This window comes from Megascapheus bottae, chromosome 1, assembly GCF_031878675.1.
Source record: "Megascapheus bottae isolate mThoBot1 chromosome 1, mThoBot2.hap1, whole genome shotgun sequence".
Taxonomy (NCBI): Eukaryota; Metazoa; Chordata; class Mammalia; order Rodentia; family Geomyidae; genus Megascapheus; species Megascapheus bottae.
In genome coordinates this window covers 16456415-16474680 of record NC_143509.1, presented here as the reverse complement: position 1 = coordinate 16474680, position 18266 = coordinate 16456415, and the positions used below count along the sequence as shown (strand labels likewise).

General features: G+C 44.6%; 1 protein-coding gene across 3 annotated transcripts in view; it reads left to right on the top strand.

The window, feature by feature from the left end:
• Positions 1 to 18266, top strand: part of Veph1 (ventricular zone expressed PH domain containing 1) — a 101535-nt gene that overhangs the window by 35403 nt on the left and 47866 nt on the right. For all 3 annotated transcript variants that reach the window (XM_090333582.1, XM_090333414.1, XM_090333493.1), the window contains 2 exons: positions 2222 to 2431; positions 17507 to 17727. In XM_090333582.1, the coding sequence (XP_090189708.1) occupies positions 2222 to 2431; positions 17507 to 17727 (431 nt within the window). The remainder of the gene's footprint in view (positions 1 to 2221; positions 2432 to 17506; positions 17728 to 18266) is intronic.

Here is an 18266-nt window from a genome sequence, read left to right as displayed (position 1 = left end):
CCATCCTTCCTTTCCAGAGTTCCAATCCAAGTATAAAGTTCAGTCTATATAGACAATAATTCTGGCCATCCACAGCTATGTTGTTTGTGTCCTGGTTTGTTTATCATCTACGATCACTCAGTTGTTGGGTGGTGGTGATGTTTTTACTCAAATGTCACCCTAAAAAATCACTTAATTTGCCTTCCATTGATTAGTTCTCAGTATTTCTTTATTTTTATTTTTATTGTCTGACATGGGACTTGAATTCTGGGCCTGGGTGCTGCCCCTGAGCTTTTCAGCTCAAGGCCACTGACCTACCCCATGAGCCACTGTGCCACTTCCAGTTTTCTGGTGGTAAATTGGAGATGAGCCTCATGGACTTTAGTGCCCAGGCTGGCTTTGAGTCGAGGTCCTCAGAGCTCAGCCTTCTGAGTAGCTAGGATGACAGGCACCAGCCACCATAGTCAGCTGATCTTCAGTGTTCATTAACTCATGGACTGCTCTGGGCACTGCGTACCCACTGGTACAAAATCACCATGATTCTCAGACTGCAGAAGCCTAGTTCAGCCTGAATCAGGCATCCAGACCAGTGATGTCAGAGGGGGAGGTAGGAAAAGGGGGTGCTGGGACCCCAGAGCCCATAGGGGCCTTATGGGAGCTGGACTGATCCAGGAAGATGACAGCCAGGAGTTTCTGGAAATTCCACTTCATCTGAGGCCTCCAAGTTATTTGCAGAGTAAGAATTCCAAGGAGGGCAAATCACAGGAGTAAAAGCCGGAGCCACAAGAACATTTGTGGAGAAATTTGAGATTGAGGCTGTGGGAGGGTGTGTGTGGAGAGAGTGGGTGGGCGCTGTGTGACGGGCAGAGTCAAGCTTCTATCTGGACAGCAAGGACAGCAGAGAGCTTCAAGAGGGGAAGGGACACCACTGTGACCATGGGGTAGGAAGGCACTGAAGAGGCCAGATGGCAGGCAGAGGACCTGGGGTGGGAGGAGTGCTGGAATGGACTGTGCAAGGCCATGGAATCGGGGTCTCAGCAGGTGTCCCCACTGAGGGGCCTTCGCTGAGCCTGCAGCCTGCACTGGGGCTCTACATTTTGTAACTATGCAGCCCTGACCTGGTCACTCCTGTTCAGAAGGAACCCTGTCCTTTGTGAGCAGCTCTAAGCCCAGCACCTAAAAACAGGTGCTACAGGAAGGACTCAGTGGACGTTTGTGAATGGGAGGAGGAGGGACGGGGAATCCACAGAACTTGGTGCTCTCTGGCACGGGAGGGGCAGTTGTAGGAATCACTCCCATTGCCTGGCTGGAGCCGTCCCATGGATAATGGTGTCATGCAAGGAGAAGGGAGACACTCAGGACCAGAAGGCGTTTTGGCAGGCAGCTGTAACCAGATTCAGTTTTAATACCGAACTCCACTTGCAACCCACCTTATCAAAAAGAAAATAGAGCCATTTTTTAAAAGAGCAAACAAAAGAAACAGCCTAACAGAAACATAGATGGCCCATTTTCTTTACTCTTACTGTTTAACTTTCCATTGATTTTTTTTCTTTTTAGTTCTTTTTAGTAGACAAAATAATTCATTTCATTCCCAGTCTTCCATAAGTCTCTATGTTCAATGTAGCAACTCTGTTCTACCAAAAAGACACATGTTCTCATATGAATGATTTCATTTTACATTTATAAAAGCGTTCAGGAATCTAGGAAGAAATGTTAGGACAATGGGACTGTGGTAGAAATGACATTGCTTTAGTAATTTTATCAGATTGCTATTTTCTTGGATCAAAATGGAAGATGAGGGTAGTGTGGGAGGTCTTTCCTGCTCCTGTTACTGAGCTATCTCCACAGTATTGCCCCAACTTGAAGGCTTTGGGTGAAAAGTCTCTTGCTAACTTCCATTGTCCTCTAAATCATAGCACCGTGGCTGGCAGAAGACACAGAACATTCCTCTACATGAAACTTGGTTTATAAGCAGCAGCCTCTAACCATATTGCGAGCCTTATTCTTCCATACCTGGGCACAGATGAAGAAGAGAAAGAAACTGAAAGTCCCGAAGACCTTATTGTACATTTTACATTCCCAAGTCTAGACATTTGTCTGTGTTCCCATGAGGCTAATAATTCAGGATATGTTAAGTTCATGTTTCATACTCACAATGTGGGCTTTCAAATGAATTCTGATTTAATTAAGCTTTTCTAATTGTCTCTTCTTTCTTCCCTCCTCATCTCTTCTCTGTCTGCAGGTAGTTCAGAAAGGAGTTCCTTTCTTAATCAAGCATTTGAAGGACTCTGCTCACAACGACACCATTCTGAACATTCTTCTAGAGATAGCCAGCTACAAGCCACTGGCTTTGATCAGTTTCCTTCCAGTGCTGAAAGAGACCGGCGAGAAATTCCCCTACCTCATCGGACAGACAGCCAGGATCTATGGAGTGGTTGGGCGTGTGGATGAAGTGAGTTTGGGTTTTTTCCTCTGTTTTCCTGAGTTCCTTAGGTACAGTGGAGCTCTAGAGTCTCCAAATTCCTCTGAACCCTCTTCAAGCCTATCTGTGGTCTCTGCTGAAGGGATCAGAGTTCGAGAAATGAGGATTTCATCGCTTGTGTGGAGAGGAAAAGGAAGAGGGAGGGTTGAGATGAGAAGCCCCTAAGACTGATTCAAAACCACTTGGAATAGTAACAACCCATAAACGGGCTTCATTTCCATTCTGGATGGAGCTCCACTCAGGAATTAGGTGTCAGCAGTATGAGCTGATGAGAGCCCATAGCTTTCATGTCAGTAAGAGCCTGGGTTCTGTATGTTCTGAGCCCTCTGGGTCATGTGACTAAGGAGAGTGAAGTAAATGTTTGTGGATGATAATAGTTCCAGCCTAAATATTTGCATAATGGAATCTTTCCGCAAGAACAGCAGGATTCTATCAGAGTCTGTAGGGATTATACAAGTAAGAGCTTGTAGAAATTTGGATGTGTACTCAAACTCACACACACACACACACACACACAAAATAAGTTTACTCCCTGATGACTTTATGAAAGGGGCTTAGGGTTTAAGTATTCTTAAACAAAAGCAAATATGTAATTGATAGGAGCTTTTCATTCCGTTTACTTACGTGCACTTAGACAAGGATAAAACTGTTAAGATTGTAAAGGGAAATTTCATCGTTCACTAAATTTAATCCCCTAAAATACAATTTAAAAACAAGAAGGTTACCTAGGTGTAGTAGCTCACATCTATAATCCCAGCTCACATCTATAATTCCCAAGTGGAAGCAGAGATGAAGGGACTGAAATTCAAGGCCAATCCAGGCAAAAATGCTACTGAGATCGCGTATTAACAAACCAGACAGAGGTGATACATAGCTACAATCTGAGCTATACAAGAGGATTGCAGTCCAAGACCAGGTTCAGGTAAAGCGTAGGAGACTTTATCTGAAAAGTAGCTAAGGCCCAACATTGAAAATGTGGTAGAGCATCTGCGTACCAGACATGGGCCTGGAGCCTCAAGGGTACCATGCCTGGCATGATAGTAAATGCCTGTAATCCCGCTCTCAGGGGGTTGGGGCAGGAAGACTGTAGGGCTACATAGACAGACTCTGTCTTAAAGGAAGAGATTAAACTAGCAAGCCAACAGACAAAACCCAGGCAGGTGACATGACTTACCCAGGCAGGCTGTCTGGAGCTAGATCCCTGCGGCCTTCGCATCCACCCGCAGAGCTTGTCGTAAACCTGTGTCTGTGGCGCTGGTTCCCCGAGGAACTGTGCTCAGCCATGTGGGTCCTGGGGTCCCACTTGAGGTGGGGTCTTGTTCAGCTTCCAGAAGGAGGCGGAGGAGCTTGGCTCCCACACAGCCCAACTGGTGTCATGTGACATGGGCCTCAGCAGCGTCTGATGGAGTGGGTCTCCTGGGGCCCAGCTGCTCCTTTCCACCTCTGTGGTGGGGAAGCCCTGCCCCATGCCTGGCTCCCACCTCCTCCTTCACCGATTGGTGTCTTCAGTTCCAAGGAGGCTGGTACACACTAAAAGCTGCCTGCCCCGAGCTGCCCTTATTTAGAACTTTGCAAGGTCAACAGGGAAAAAAAAAGAAATGCAGTCTCTGTGGCATATAGCCTGGAATCTTGGAAGCTTCCTTTGTCTGCACTTCAATGCATCTCCTGTTGTTGTAAACTCACTGGTGATTCCTCAGGTGTGTGATAGTGTTGGGAGCATGCAGTTCCCCACTGCCCGCATGCAGTCTACCTACAGCACCCACGCTCCATGGACTGGCCTGAACGAGAAGGGCAGTGCTGGCAGCGGTGGGTGCAGAGCAAGGAGAGATGGAGTTCATCCCTCTGTGCTCAGGAGATTGGTCCCAGCACCCCTCAGGGTACCCAGCCCTGCAGGTAATCACGTACATTGCATAAAATGGCTCAGTGTTTACCTCAAACCTTTACACATTTCCTGTTTCCTTTAAGCCCTCTCCAGATGGTTTATGACACCTAATGCGATGTGAATGCCACACTATGGATGCAGCATTGTAGAGTAGGTTTGGCTGGAAGTAACACATACATCCCCAAGCAACAGTGATCGAAACAATTACAGCATCTGCTTCTCTCAAGTGTTATGTCTAGAGGGCAGTCAGTCGGGAGTTAGGGTTCTTTCTATGTTGCTCTCCCAGCTCCCCAAAACCCAAGAGCACATGGCAACCATGACAAGAGGGGCCAAGTCAGCTTCCCTGTCCACCCAGCATTTCAACCAGCAAAGTCGGCGCAGGGGAGGGTGACTCTTCCAGACAACCATGCACAACCCTTCTCTTGCATCCCACTGGCTAACTAGTGCAAACTGAATGTCTAGCTGCAAGAGAGATGGGGACATGCCATCTCAATTTGGTTGGCCATAGCCCACCTAATCAAGAGAGACCAGCAGAAGGAACGAGGGACAAGCATCGCCTGCTGTACAGCAGACCAAAGAATTTCTCTGGGTTCGTTTTCTCCCCTCAGAAGAGAGGCCGTCCCTTCTGGCTCTGGCTTTTGATCCTATCATCCTATTGCATTTAGGATCGCCTAACACACTGACCGGTGTTGAGAAGTACACAATGACTTCCTGCTCAGAAGCAAATGTCCCCTGCCCCTGCCCCTTATTTTTGCTTTCCACTCTTGCAGTCACCATTCAGAATCCCTCCTTTTCACTTTAAGGAATTCTAAATCTCCTATGTCTCAGGTGTAAGCGTAGTTATCAAGGCTGCTGTTAGTGTCCGCTTGAGTTAAGTAAATTTGCTCAACTATATAAAGAAAATGTGGAATAATATTTGAAGTGTGTGTGTGTGTGTGTGTGTGTGTGTGTGTGTGTTTCTTTTTAGCTTCTTTCCTGATTCTCTCTGGAAATAAGAGTTTCTGGAGAGTTGGATATGGATGAAGTCCAAAACAGGGTGGTAGATGTATGTCCATGGGACATGAAATGAGAAAGAAGGCTGAAGGTTTGTCCTGAAAATCCCACGGCCATCTTTGTGGGCCTCTGGGACAGGAGGCTGTGTGACGTGGAATGCTCCAAGTGTTTAGGATGAGACATGGGCCCCGAGTGAGCTCAGGCCCTCAGTTCCTCTCTCTTATCCTGAAGTGTCCTCGTTGAAAGCAGACTTGACTTGCAGACTGTCACTTTGATACCTGAGTAAGTTTCAGTTGTATTCAGAGCTTTAAAGAATCAGCTTCTTTTCCTATGATGATTTGAAAGATTTTAGAAATACAGACAAATCTATTTGATTTCGGGAAACTCACTCCACCTTATAAAATGTCTATGATCTGGGGTTGAAGCTACCTGCTGGCTGGCCTGTAGCAGCCCCCACAGCTTGGCTCTTTAGAAAGGATACAACTATCAGTCCAGAGATAGCCACAGGGAAGACTCAGCCCGTAAAGTTATTAATTGGCTTATGTCCTACCTTCTGTGCTCGCCTGAGCCTGGCATAAGAACTGTAGAGCTGGCTCCAGGGAGACAGACTGGGTGTGACTGTCTTTCAAACCAAGGCCCATCTGGGTGGGCAAATGGTTTCCAACAGCTTGGTAACAGCACCAGGAATTTTTCTTCTGATTTACCCAGCAGAACAAAGCATTCACTCTCATATATATTTATATATATGTATTATATAATATATACAGAATATATAATACATATTCTATATTATTTTATATTATATATATAATTTTCAAGGCCTGTACATCCTTGTTTTTCTCTACTCTTCCCCAAATGAGCTCAGAGACCTTTCTTACAGAAACTTAAATAGAACCATGATTGATAGCTGAGTGGGTCTTGTGTTACTTTGCTCGTATCTAAGGTGCATCTGCTGGGTGGTGAGTGCAGTGGAAAGGACCAGTGGGCAGTGATGCCCTTGAGAGGCTCTTTTCTACCCTGTAAAGGTCACTGTGAAAGTCACATTCAATTCTTCCTCTCTGCAGGATTTACTCTACTCCTGTGGGCGGCTCAGCTGAAGAAAATTCACGCACACACAAAAAAAGAAATAGTATTTTATTAGACGTGTCCCCCAAGTAGCAAAAACACAGGTGTCCCTGTTTGCTTTCTCAGACGAGAAGACTGCCGTGGAGGGATCTCAGACAATGGGGAAATGAACTTAGTAATTCCTTAGGGTCCTCATAATGTCACCCCCAAGAGTGCTCCCAGGTGGTGCTCAGCACAGCCTCTGCCATGTGCTGACAGCAACACAGGGATGAGGTGAGTGGTGAGGGTGACAGGGAGACACTCATCCTGCAGGCTTACTGGATGTGTGGGATCCAGTCCTTATTTTTCTTTTCTGTGCCATGCCCCCAGTTTGGGGGTTTTTTTTGCTAGCTATTTGGACATAAGAGTCTTGTGGACTTTTCTGCCTTAGAATGGTTTCAAACGTGATCCTCAGAGCTCAGCCGCCTGCATAGCTAGGATTACAGGTGTGAGCCACCCAGTCTTCTGACTGGGTTTTAGTATTTTTGTTTGTTGGACGTGAGCATGCACAGGGCCTCAGCCCATAGGATTGCGTATGGTCTTCTTCCAAACACAGGCCAGCGTGGAAAAGGCTCTCTAGAATGATTTGATATCGTGTATGTATACGATCTGTCCCTCCACTCAAGTGTCACCCAAACACACTGAAACAGTTTTAGTTTAACAGCTCCGTCCTCACTAGGACTGGATCTACAGCAGACATGCAGACTGCAGGCAGCAGGTCTCACATACTCCATTTCTGAGCTCTAAGCCAGACGTTGAGGCAGCAGCCATACATAGTGGAAGAGGAGATTGGGGGGGGGGGGGGTGGCGGTGAAGCATTGGCAGGGTCTAGCAAACGCTCGCCTGGCACCAGGAAGATGCTGCAGGGGGGCGGGGTGGTTGTTCTTCCTGAGTGGGAGATCGCTGGGCTGCACCTGAGAAGCATTACATGGCCTGTCCCTGGGGCAATGTGGTCATCGTGGGTGTTAAATCCTGTGCCCCTTCCTTGTTATTCTAACTGGCTGGAATATGCTGGGCAAGCACACAGAAGTATTTATTACATCCTCTCTGGGCTCAGAGTCAGAAGTGACCCATGGTCTCACCTGGGTCATGTTTCTCTGACATCCGCAGACCTACAAAATCAGTTCCAGGAGGAAAGGGAAAGAAAAGACAAAGGCAACCGGAGAGTGAGGTATGGCTCTCATGCTGCTGCCTGGAAAACATCCTGGCCACTGGAGCTGGGTGAACCAGTTCACTAGCTTAACTTGCAAATCCAGAATCTGGGGAGGAGCCAGCCAGTGGTTTGAGACCACAGGTCCCCAAGAATAAAGAAAACTTGGGTTAACTCAATGACATCAGGAGTCATTTTTCTCCAGTGGGTGGGTGCCAATTGGCTGCTAGTTAATACCACAAAGTTGTCATTGATCGAGAAAGTTTTATTTTTTTTTCTTTACAGTGAAAATAACTTTGGTTTCCTTTTTTCCAGTGCTGAGAATCAAACCCAGGTCTTTGTGTATGCTAGGGAGTCACTATACCACTGAGCTATGTCCCTAGCCCTTGAAAACACCTGCATTTTATACTGCACAAAAAAAGTTCACGCTAACTAAAGACTAAGCCAGGTGCTAGTGGTTCATGCCTATAATCCTAGCTATTCAGGACTGAGTTCAAAGCCAGCCCTGGCAGGGAAGTTCATGAGACTCTTATCCCCACAAAACTACGCACAAAAAGCTAGAAATGGTGCTGTGGTTGGAGTGGTGGAGTGCAAGCCTTGAGCAAAAGAATCTCAGGGACAGTGCCTAGGCCCTAACTTCAATCCCCAGTACTAGCACCAAAATAATATTAATAATAATAATGGTGGTGATGATGATGATAATAATGGCTGAATTGGTGATTCTTTCTCTATGTGTCAGGCACTAAAAAGCAAAGAGGAAATAAGATTCTACCTTTTGGGAGGCAGTTGGGTTTTGGGTGTTTTTGGTCGATTGTGTGGCTTGAATTCAGGGCCAGAGCATTGATGTTGCTGAGCCTCTTTGTGCTCAAGGCTAGCACTCTACCACTTGAGCCACAGATCCACATTTGGTTTTCTCTGAGTGGTTCATTGGAGATAAGAAACTTTTCTGCCCAGACTGGCTTCAAACAGAGTCCTCAGATTTCCGCCTTCTAAGTAGCTAGGATTACAGGTGTGAGCCACTGTAAGTGGCTTCGTGTGTGTGTGTGTGTGTGTGTGTGTGTTTGAAATGGCCCCTCACTTGACAAAACTATTGACACTTCTCTCTCTACCCCACTTCTACTGATGGTTTCACATAGAATGTCAAGAGAGACACAGAAGGCATTCCTCTTGCTCAAGTTTCATATGGAATTGTGTAAAATCTTACTTGATCGATCACAGTGTGTGCAGGACCTGGAAGCATTCTCAAAGCTCCTTGAGGGCTGAGATAGACAAATGTCACCATCCGTGAGGCATTATTACAACTCACTGCCAAAATAGACAAAGAGAGCACCTGAAAGCAGATACAGTTTTTAAATATAATTTACTGTTTCTATTAAGGCATTGGATAGAGGAGTTACCATTTCATAAAGCAGGAAAATGTCACCCCTTCCTTCGCTTTTTCCCAAATTCTCCTTCCTATCCCTGCCCACAAGTTGCATGGCTCATTTTCCACATAGTGTTTCTGGATTTTTCACATAGCGTTTCTTGAATGCCATGACTGCATTTGTTCACCTATCCGCCACCCATTTCTGGCCGCAGATACATTTTTGTAGAGCTATGAATGCTTTTTGGACTGGCATATTTCAACCTTCATTGCTCATTTATCACAAAATACAAGCCCTGATTTATTTCACTGGGAGTTGGTACTTGTTCATAAGGTTTGACCTAAAGAGCTTTGGGGAAGACATTTACCCAGGTACCAGTGACTCACACAGCCATTCTAATTACTGGAGATGATCAGAGCATTGCAGTTTAAATCTAGCCTGAGGATCCATATAGCTGAGGATGGTGGCATGCTCCTATTATCCCAGCTCGGCTCTGAGGAGAAGCCTACAATATCCAGATGTGGTCCAGGTGTGCATCCGGGCAGGGTGCAAGACCCTATGCAAAAATAGCCAGTGATGCCAGGCATTCATGCCTCATGCTACTTTCATAACTTGGTCCCATTAGAGCAATTTCCTTCCTTCCTTGCTTCCTTGCTTCCTTCCTTTCTTCTTCCTTCTCTCCTTTCCTCCCTCCCTCCTTCTCTCCCTCTTTTCTTTCTTTTCTCCTACCTTTTTCTTTCTTTCTTCCTCTTTCCTTCTTTCTTTCTTTCTCTATTTCTCTTTTTCTCTCTTCCCTTCTTTCTTCCAGAAAGCAGTTAAGGCAGATCACAATGAAAATACAGTTTCTGTGAGAGTTAAAGATTGTCATTTTGCTACTTTATTTACTGAGCACATGCTTTTTGCTCATTGCTTCCATTATTCTAGCAACAATTCTTCTCTTTCTCTCCCTGTCTCTTTCTTTGTTTACCAACCCATTGGAAATGGCTCTCCTCAAACCAGCCTGCTCTGGCCTGCATGCCTCGCTAGGGTCCTGTGGTTACTTTTCTCTCTAGCTCAGTAATTATACCACATTTGTTGAACAGATATTTTCTAATCACCACCAGGCTGCTGCTTCCAGTTCTCAAGACATTTTTCAATGCTAAGTTCCAGCCTGGTGTTTCAAAAAGTTTGCTTAGTTAAAGCAAAGGGAATAGTGGCATCTTTGTTCTGGGTAATCTGTAAGAGGTCATTTGCATGAAGGGGTGGGAGATTCCTGCTCAGAGTAATTCAGTCTGGGTCCCTTGAGCTGACACAAAAGGTTTACCTTTAAGAGGCTTGGTTCCCAAGCCCTGGGTTAGGGGAAAGAAAATCTGAACTATACCACCTCTAAACCTTTTACCATCCACAAAACAACACTGCATTCAGAGGTTAAATTAGACTGCTACAAGCTTTAAAATCTTAAGTATTTGGGGATCCATGCAAGACAAAAATGCTGGAAAATAAACTCAGCATAAACAGAGGGACACAAGTATTGAAATGTAAATATGGCCACACTGAGTAAATGTTCTTTGGAATAGAATTTTAAATTGGAAATTTATATTTGATAGCAGTTCATGTCCAGCATTTTTGTACTTTAAGAAAAAATAAAGGAAACCTGACTTACAGAATTTAAACTCCATGTACAACTTCTTAATGTGAATAAGTATTTTTAAAAGTAACCAGCAGAAAAAAAGAAAGAAGAAATGACCAAAATGAAATGGAAATGTAATTTAATTACATTATTGCTTGAAAGAGCATGAAGTTAAATTAAGCAACTTTAGCACATGAAGTTGCTGTTAAGTTGTTGAGATTATTAAGTTATTAAGTTAATATCTCAATATTAACACATAAGCTGAGTAACAATACATTAAGCCAGCTCTTATATTCTTCCATTTTTATCGTAAGCCCCAAGTCAATTTCATCCGAACTTCTTTTCAAGGAAGAAATATAGTAAGATCCAGATTTAAGTAAGTTGATGTCATATTGCTTAATAAGGAAAAATAACACCCCATTGGGCTTCCTACAAGAATGGGGTTTCTTTAGCATTCTGTGCCATATACAAAGCATCAAATTGACTCCAGTTCAGCCTTACTTTTTATCGTGTGACAAAATCTGAGTTACATGCAAAACAAAGGATACATCTGTTCTCATCAGCTGTTTCTTCACTTTTTTTATTACTGGAACTTATTTTTTTATTGTTTTGTGCAGACAGCATTTTTCACTAGGCATGATTTATTACCTTGCCACGTGCCCCAGAGACTCTGTTCCCCAGGTCCTGCAAACTGTATCAAAACGATAGGGCAGAAAAACTTCCTTCCATATCTGACTGATCAATTAGGGTGTGGAAACACATCTGTGTTTAATGTCATTTTTATCTGTCAGTGGTTAGAAAATATACTCAATTATCTCAGGATAAGATAGAGAACAGTTGAAATGTGATTGAGAATTGTGACTTTTGTTAAAAAAAAAAACAATAGGTGTTGGTGGCTCACTCCTATAATTCTAACTGTTCAGGAGGCTGAGATCTCAGTTCAAAGCCAGCCCAGGCAGAAAAGTCTGTGAGACCCTTTATCTCCAATTAACCACCAGAAACCTGGAAGTGGAGTTGTAGCTCAAAATGGTGGGGCAATAACCTTGAGCAGTAAAGCTCATGGACAGCACCTAGGTTCTGAATTCAAGCCTCACAACGGAAAGGGGGGTGAAATGCTCAAAATTAGGTATTTTTACCCAAAACAGACATTGGTAAAGTTTTGTGGGTTTGGGTTTGTTTTTTTTTTGCCAGTCCTGGGCTTGAGCTCAGGGTCTAAACACTGTCCTTGGACTTTCTCAAGGCTAGAGCTCTACCACTTGAGCCTCAGCACCACTTCCAGCCCCATTGGTAAAGTTTTTATCTGTTTACATTTCCTTAATCCACAAAAAAGGATTTCAGGCAAATCACCTTTTGTATGTTTTGAACATACATATTGCCTCTCAACTCTTGAATATGATAAACTAACATTTGATGTGTTCCTTTGCAATCAAATATATATATATATATATATATATATATGATATCTAGTCCTATCTTAAACTCAGGGCCTGAGCATTATCCTTGGGCTAGCACTCTACCACGTGAGCCACCACTTCCGGCTTTTTCTATGTATGTGGTACCGAGGAATCGAACCCAGTGCATGCTAGGCAAGCACTCTACCACTAGGCCAAACTCCCTGCCCCATGCTTCCGTGTTTTGTGATAATATTTTAAGACTAACAGAGTCTTATTCTTATTTGTGCAGTATATTTTTTTTCAAGAACTAAATTTATTCATTTTGGATTCCTGGCCTGCTGGATCTGATTGGCTTGCATACTTTAATAATAGCAAAGCTTTGCAGAATCGAAATGCTATAACTTGATGAAACAGTAGAGATAATTTTATGAGCTCTCAATGCTGATGATACATGCTGAGGTGCACGACACCTTTTCCCCCCTTTATTCTGTGCCCGTACTGGGGCTTGCAAGGACTAAGGGACCCTGCATCTACCATGGCCTTTTCCACTCAAGGCTGGTACTCTACCACTTGAGCCACACCTCCACTTCTGACTTTTTGCTGGTTAATCAGAGTTAAAAGCTGGTTTTTTAACTGTGATCATCAAATCTCTGCTCTTGAGTAGTTAGAATTGCAGGCATGAGTTACCAGTGCACAGCTTGGCTCAAGAGTTCTGAAATACAGTGGCTATCTTAAGGGGAAAAATACATATATATTTATGATTTTGACCTATTAACTCAATTAACCATTGCTTTCACAGAATAGTTTTTACTTGAAAGCATGGCCAATCGATAGCCTACAATTATTGAGTTTGGATATTTAGTAGATATTATCTGTAAAAAATATGAATTGAGACTTTTACTTCTGGCAAAAATGACTATTTCAGCCTCCTCTCAGGATCCAAGAGGGACAAAGTCCAGGACCCCCAGGGCATCAAAACCCAGATGCCCCATTCTGTTGTTAAAATGATGTATCATTTGCATGTCATCATCTCCCATAAATCATTTCTAGACAACTTGGAGCTGCTTCCCTGCTGGGATGTCCTGTGAGGAGTATTGCAGGGCACTGGGTCAGGAACAACGATGTGAACCAGGTCTGATTAGATCTGACCAGGTCTGACCAGGTCTGATCGTGGGCTGCCCAGATGCGCAGTGCTTTCTCTGCACCTCTGTGATCTGCAGCTTGCTGGACCCACAGATTTGGAATGTGTGGCTAGAGCATGCGAGCTGCATTGACTCCTGGTGAGAAAATGTGAGATGGGAAATGAAAATGTGCACTTTGGACCATCTGTACCCACCTGGCTAAGCCTGGCTGTCCAGAACTTACCAGAGGACTGATGCCATTATTAAACTTAGGCTGTGGGCATAGTGTATGAAGCACATCCTTTGGAAGACTGGCCAACAGGGAGCCAGTGTTTTCCCAGATGACCTACAATATCATGCACAGTACAAAATGGACCCACAGACATTAATGGAGTTGGGTCCAAAAATGCTAGCCAATGTCAACCAAGTTCTAAGAAGCTATTAGTTACTGAGTCTGGGTGTAGTCCCTAAAACTACATGTAATTATCTGTTTGGATAATAGCTCTTCTTTCTCCAGCTAAGGCCAGATCTACCCCCAAATACGGAAACAGATATGAGAATCCAGCTGGTGCCCATTTTGGTAGCTACAAAAGAAATTTGTACAAAAGAATAGGAACCATTCTTCTTGTCCAATAGCTGGCTCATGGAGCTTTTTCTTAAGCTGGGCATGAGGGTGCTTGCCTGTAATGCCAGTTATTCAAGAGGTGGAAGCAGGAGAGTCTCATGTTCGAGGCCAGTCCTGGCAAAGTTAGCAAGATCTTACCTCAGGAATAAAATACAAATGAAAGCGACAGAGTGCTTGCCTAGAAGTAGTAAGGCCCTGATTCCAATCTGTCGTAGTTCAAAAGAAAGCACAAAATGTGCCTTTTTTCTTTTTTTGATATTTTTTATTGTAATTAATAAAAGGGTTGCATGATATTTGCCAGATAGTGTGCCTTTTTTCTTAAAAGTATGTTATAGATTTAACATGTATAAAGATTATTGTTATTTTCAAATGAATTGTTGATTCTTTTTTCCTTGTTTCCATATCTTGGCATAGATTTTGGTATCTAGCTATCTATAATTTCATATAAATATAAAAAGGCACGTAGATATTGCTTCTTTGTGTTTCTCTTCGAAAAGTATGCTGATTCTTTTTCTCAATTTCCAGTGTGGTAAATCCCCCTAGGTATAACCTCTAGATATAGATAGACAAAACATCTTCAGAGGCTGCGGGCTCTGAGGCGTCAAGAAGGCTGGAGCGTGAAGTGTGACTCAGTGGTGGAGTGTGAAATGCCACTCAGTGTGGAGTGCCTATCTCAAAAGCTTGAAGCCCTGGGTTCCAATTTCACTATAGCCAAAAATAAAAAATAAAAGCGAAGCAAGTACTGCGTGCTGAACCAAAAGGTTATCGAATTGCTGATCTATCTGTTGTTTCCAGAGTGTGTGTGGTGCTTGTGTAGAAAATCAAAGCCAAGGGCCAGGAGTTTGGCCTAGTGGTAGAGTGCTTGCCTAGCATACATGAAGACCCGGGTTCGATTCCTCGGTACCACATATGTAGCAAAAAGTCAGAAGTGGTGCTGTGGCTCAAGTGGTAGAGCCCTATCCTTGAGAAAATCCAGGGACAGTGCTCAGGCCCTGAGCTCATGCCCAGGACTGGCAAAAAAAAGAAAAAGAAAATCAAAGCCAAGTCAGCAAAGAAGATTGTCCCTGTGCCGGCCTGAGCCACAGGAAACCCGGGTCTTGCTTGGCGGTGGGTGGGTCTGCTGTGTGCAGGACAGCCTCAGACACAGAGGGGATCCTTCTACCCGTGCCTCAGTTTCCTCCTGGCAAACAGCAGTGATCTGAGGGTGGGGTGAGTGAACACTGAAAGCTTGGTGCTTAGTCTTCCCTGTGTGGCTCCACTATTATAGTTTTGATAATGATGGTGGTGGTGGTGGCAGTGATGATGATGATAACGATGACAATGACGGCTTGCTGTCAGTGCACAGTGGAGGCACACAGCAGGCCCACGGAGGGGTGTCTGAAGGCAGAAAAAATGCAGTTGCCCGCCCCCAGGAACCAAGTACTTTGGGGCTGAACTCAAAATCTCCTCACTCTCTTTGTGCCCTAGCATCCCACTCTGTGCTCTAGCTGTGACCCGAGAGACACCTGGACGCACCCCAAGCTCAGAACAGGCCATGCCAGGGTGGCTGGATCCCATGTCATTGTTGGAGAAGTCATCATTTTTCTTTTTCCTCAGTTGTGATTAATTTTCCTTTCAGCTCTGCTTGATTGCCAAAACATCATTTAGAATTATGTCGATTTCAGCAAATACCCAGGCAGCCAACTCTCACCTTTACGAGGACAGATGCTTCCAACAAAGGGCTTGCCAATTTTCATAGTGAGAACTATTTACACTGTTTTCCAGTTCTGGGATGAAACCCAGGGCCGCACACCTCTCTAGAACAGCTCCTACTGGGGCTACAGGATACTTCCTAGAAAAGTAAATGATACGATTGTCACATGGCTTTTTAAGAATGTGTTGTTATCATAAAGGTGATGTCCAGAGGGGCCACAGTTCGGATGATGTCTCCCCTTCCCTTGCTTTCTCCTGGTTTTTCCCTCCCATTCTCACCCACAGACTATATAGCTCATTTTCAATCTAGTGTCCAGTGTGTACTACGGCTGCATTTGTTTTATTTTGTCCCTCCATTGCTGTGTCTCCCCTTCCCCTCCCAAAGTCAGAGAAATGAACATATAGAATAAAAAGGAAAGAAAACAAAAACAGCAAAGAAAAAAGAAAAAAACACTATTGTTTTCATTTCCTGGAGTTCATTTTAATGAATATTATTTTGTATGAATAGATGCACATAGGCATTATGCCTTTCTGTTCCTCTCCTAAGAATATCCTCCTGGAAGTGGCGATGTGGCTCCAGAGGTAGCGTAGTAGCCTTGGAGCCTAAGAGCTCAGAGACAGCACCCAGGCCCAGAGTTCCAGCCCCACAACTGACCAAAATTAAAAAAAAAAAAAAACAAGAACATCCTCCTTTGGTCTCATTGGGTGTGAATGGCTTTTTTTTTAAACGTTGAAAAGTAAGCCAAGTGTCATATCTCATGTCTGTAATCCTAACTACTCCAGAGGCTGAGATCAGGATGACTGCGACTTGAGTCTATAGCCTCTCACAAAGAAAGCTAGCAGCCAATACCAAGCAGGGTGTGGTGGTGTACCCCTGTCAGCTCAGCTCAATGAACCTATAAATAGGAGGATTTACCAGGAATTACCAGTGTTGTGCCTGTTGTCTGCCTGCTTGCCACTGACACAGCCACTCTGCCCTGCACTCCGGGATTGAGCCTGAGATCAGGCAGCAGGCAGCAGCTCTGGCCCCACACCCAGACCTAGTTCCAATTTCACATAGCCTGCACCAGTGCATGCGTAGATGTCTTGAATCAAAACCATGCTGACACTGGCATAGAGAAGTCTATTAGACACAGAACGCGTAGGGCTAATTGTGAGTAGGAAACAGGGCTGCAGGGAACTCGTTCCAGTCTTCATTGTTCAGCAATCACATCTGGCCAACCTTTATTGAAGAGACTTCTCACAAACCCACAGCTCCAGCCTCTGTCTCACTCATCTTTGCAGTGAGCCTGGCCCTGCAGGACTGGGGAAGAAGTGCCACGTTGGTCCAGGCAATTCTCCAGAGGTGTGAACCCGTGTAGCACCAAGTCTCTGAAAACCTCGTACTAAAGACTAGGAAACTTCACTACTGGAATTCTCTCTGTAGTAAGCATAGAATTTTTTTGCAACTAATACTTCATATTTCAGCATATTAGTTTTGCTTGACTCAGTTGATTGAGGGGTTTCATTGGGACACACACACACACACACACACACACACACACACACACACACACGCTCATAGACTCAGTTCCTTGCCAGGCTGGAGCACTGAGAAGGCCTCCCTAGGAGACTTGTTAGGGAATTGTAAAGGCCACGGGGCCCCTTCAAGGCAAACATGCCCCCTCATTGACCTTTGCCACCAGACTCTGGCACAGGCATACTACAGGCATACCATACCTATTTGGTGATTGAATAAAAGCATGAAGAAGCCAACACCCATGACCCGTATGTGTTTACAGATGTTTATGATTTAAATAGAACTTCCACACATGAGAGAAAACATGCGAACAGTGGAACAAAATAAATACCAGGAAGCAAAGACATGTTTTGTCTGGGTGGGAGGGGGCGAGATAGGCGGGAAGTAGGGAGAATGCAGTCATAATAGTGAGTGTACATACCTGATCATGGACCTAGGAGATGGGGGAGGGGAACAGAGGTTTGGGAGATGGATGGATGGGTTGACACTGTACCCATAATCTGACATGCTGGATTGAAACCCCTTTGTACAACGACCTAAAGACAATGCTAGTACCAGCAGTACTAAATCACATCTCTGCTGGTCTGCCCAGGAGCGAGCCCGGAGCTGCCTGCTATGCCTGGTGACCCAGCTGGCCAGCCTGGAGCACTCTTGTCACTATCTCCTCCTGCTGGAGATCAAAGGCCTCACCGAGGCCTTCTCCTCTATCCTGGGCCCCCAGAGCAGAGACATCTTCTGCATGAGCAACAGCTTTGCCACCATCGCCAAGCTCCTCTTGCGACAGCTGGAAAGTGCCAAGGCGGAAATCAACAGGTGAGGAGACCCAAGGAGACCCACGCTGGGGAGGGGGTAAGTGCCCACTCTGGGGTGCCCCCAGGCAGTACCTGCAGCTACGCTCCTCCTCCCAAGAGGAGAGACTCCCCAAGGAAAGCCAAGCCCAAATCGATGCAGAGAAACTTCTAGATAAACTGGATCATGGGCCAGAACTTTGCTACAACTATGAAAACCAAAATGTTCTATAAAAGATGTGTAGAATACAGTAAAGTAGTTAAGAGTATGGTACAGTAATCAGGCTGTATCCTTCTTTATTTCTTCAACAAGCATTTGATAGTTGCTTATTATATTCCAAGAAACTGGGCAGATGTAAAGAGACTGAACATGTTCATGTTCTCGCCTTTATGTGGTAATAAAGGAGAAAATTAGTTAAATAGAGATTATAACTTGACAATAGTGGAAGGTTGTTGGTGAAAAGAGGGTTCAAAGAACTTGGGGCTCCTGAGATGGAAGCATCTTCCTCTTCCAGGAAAGGAGCTGAGATCAGACAAGACTTTGAGGAGGTGATGGTTAGAACT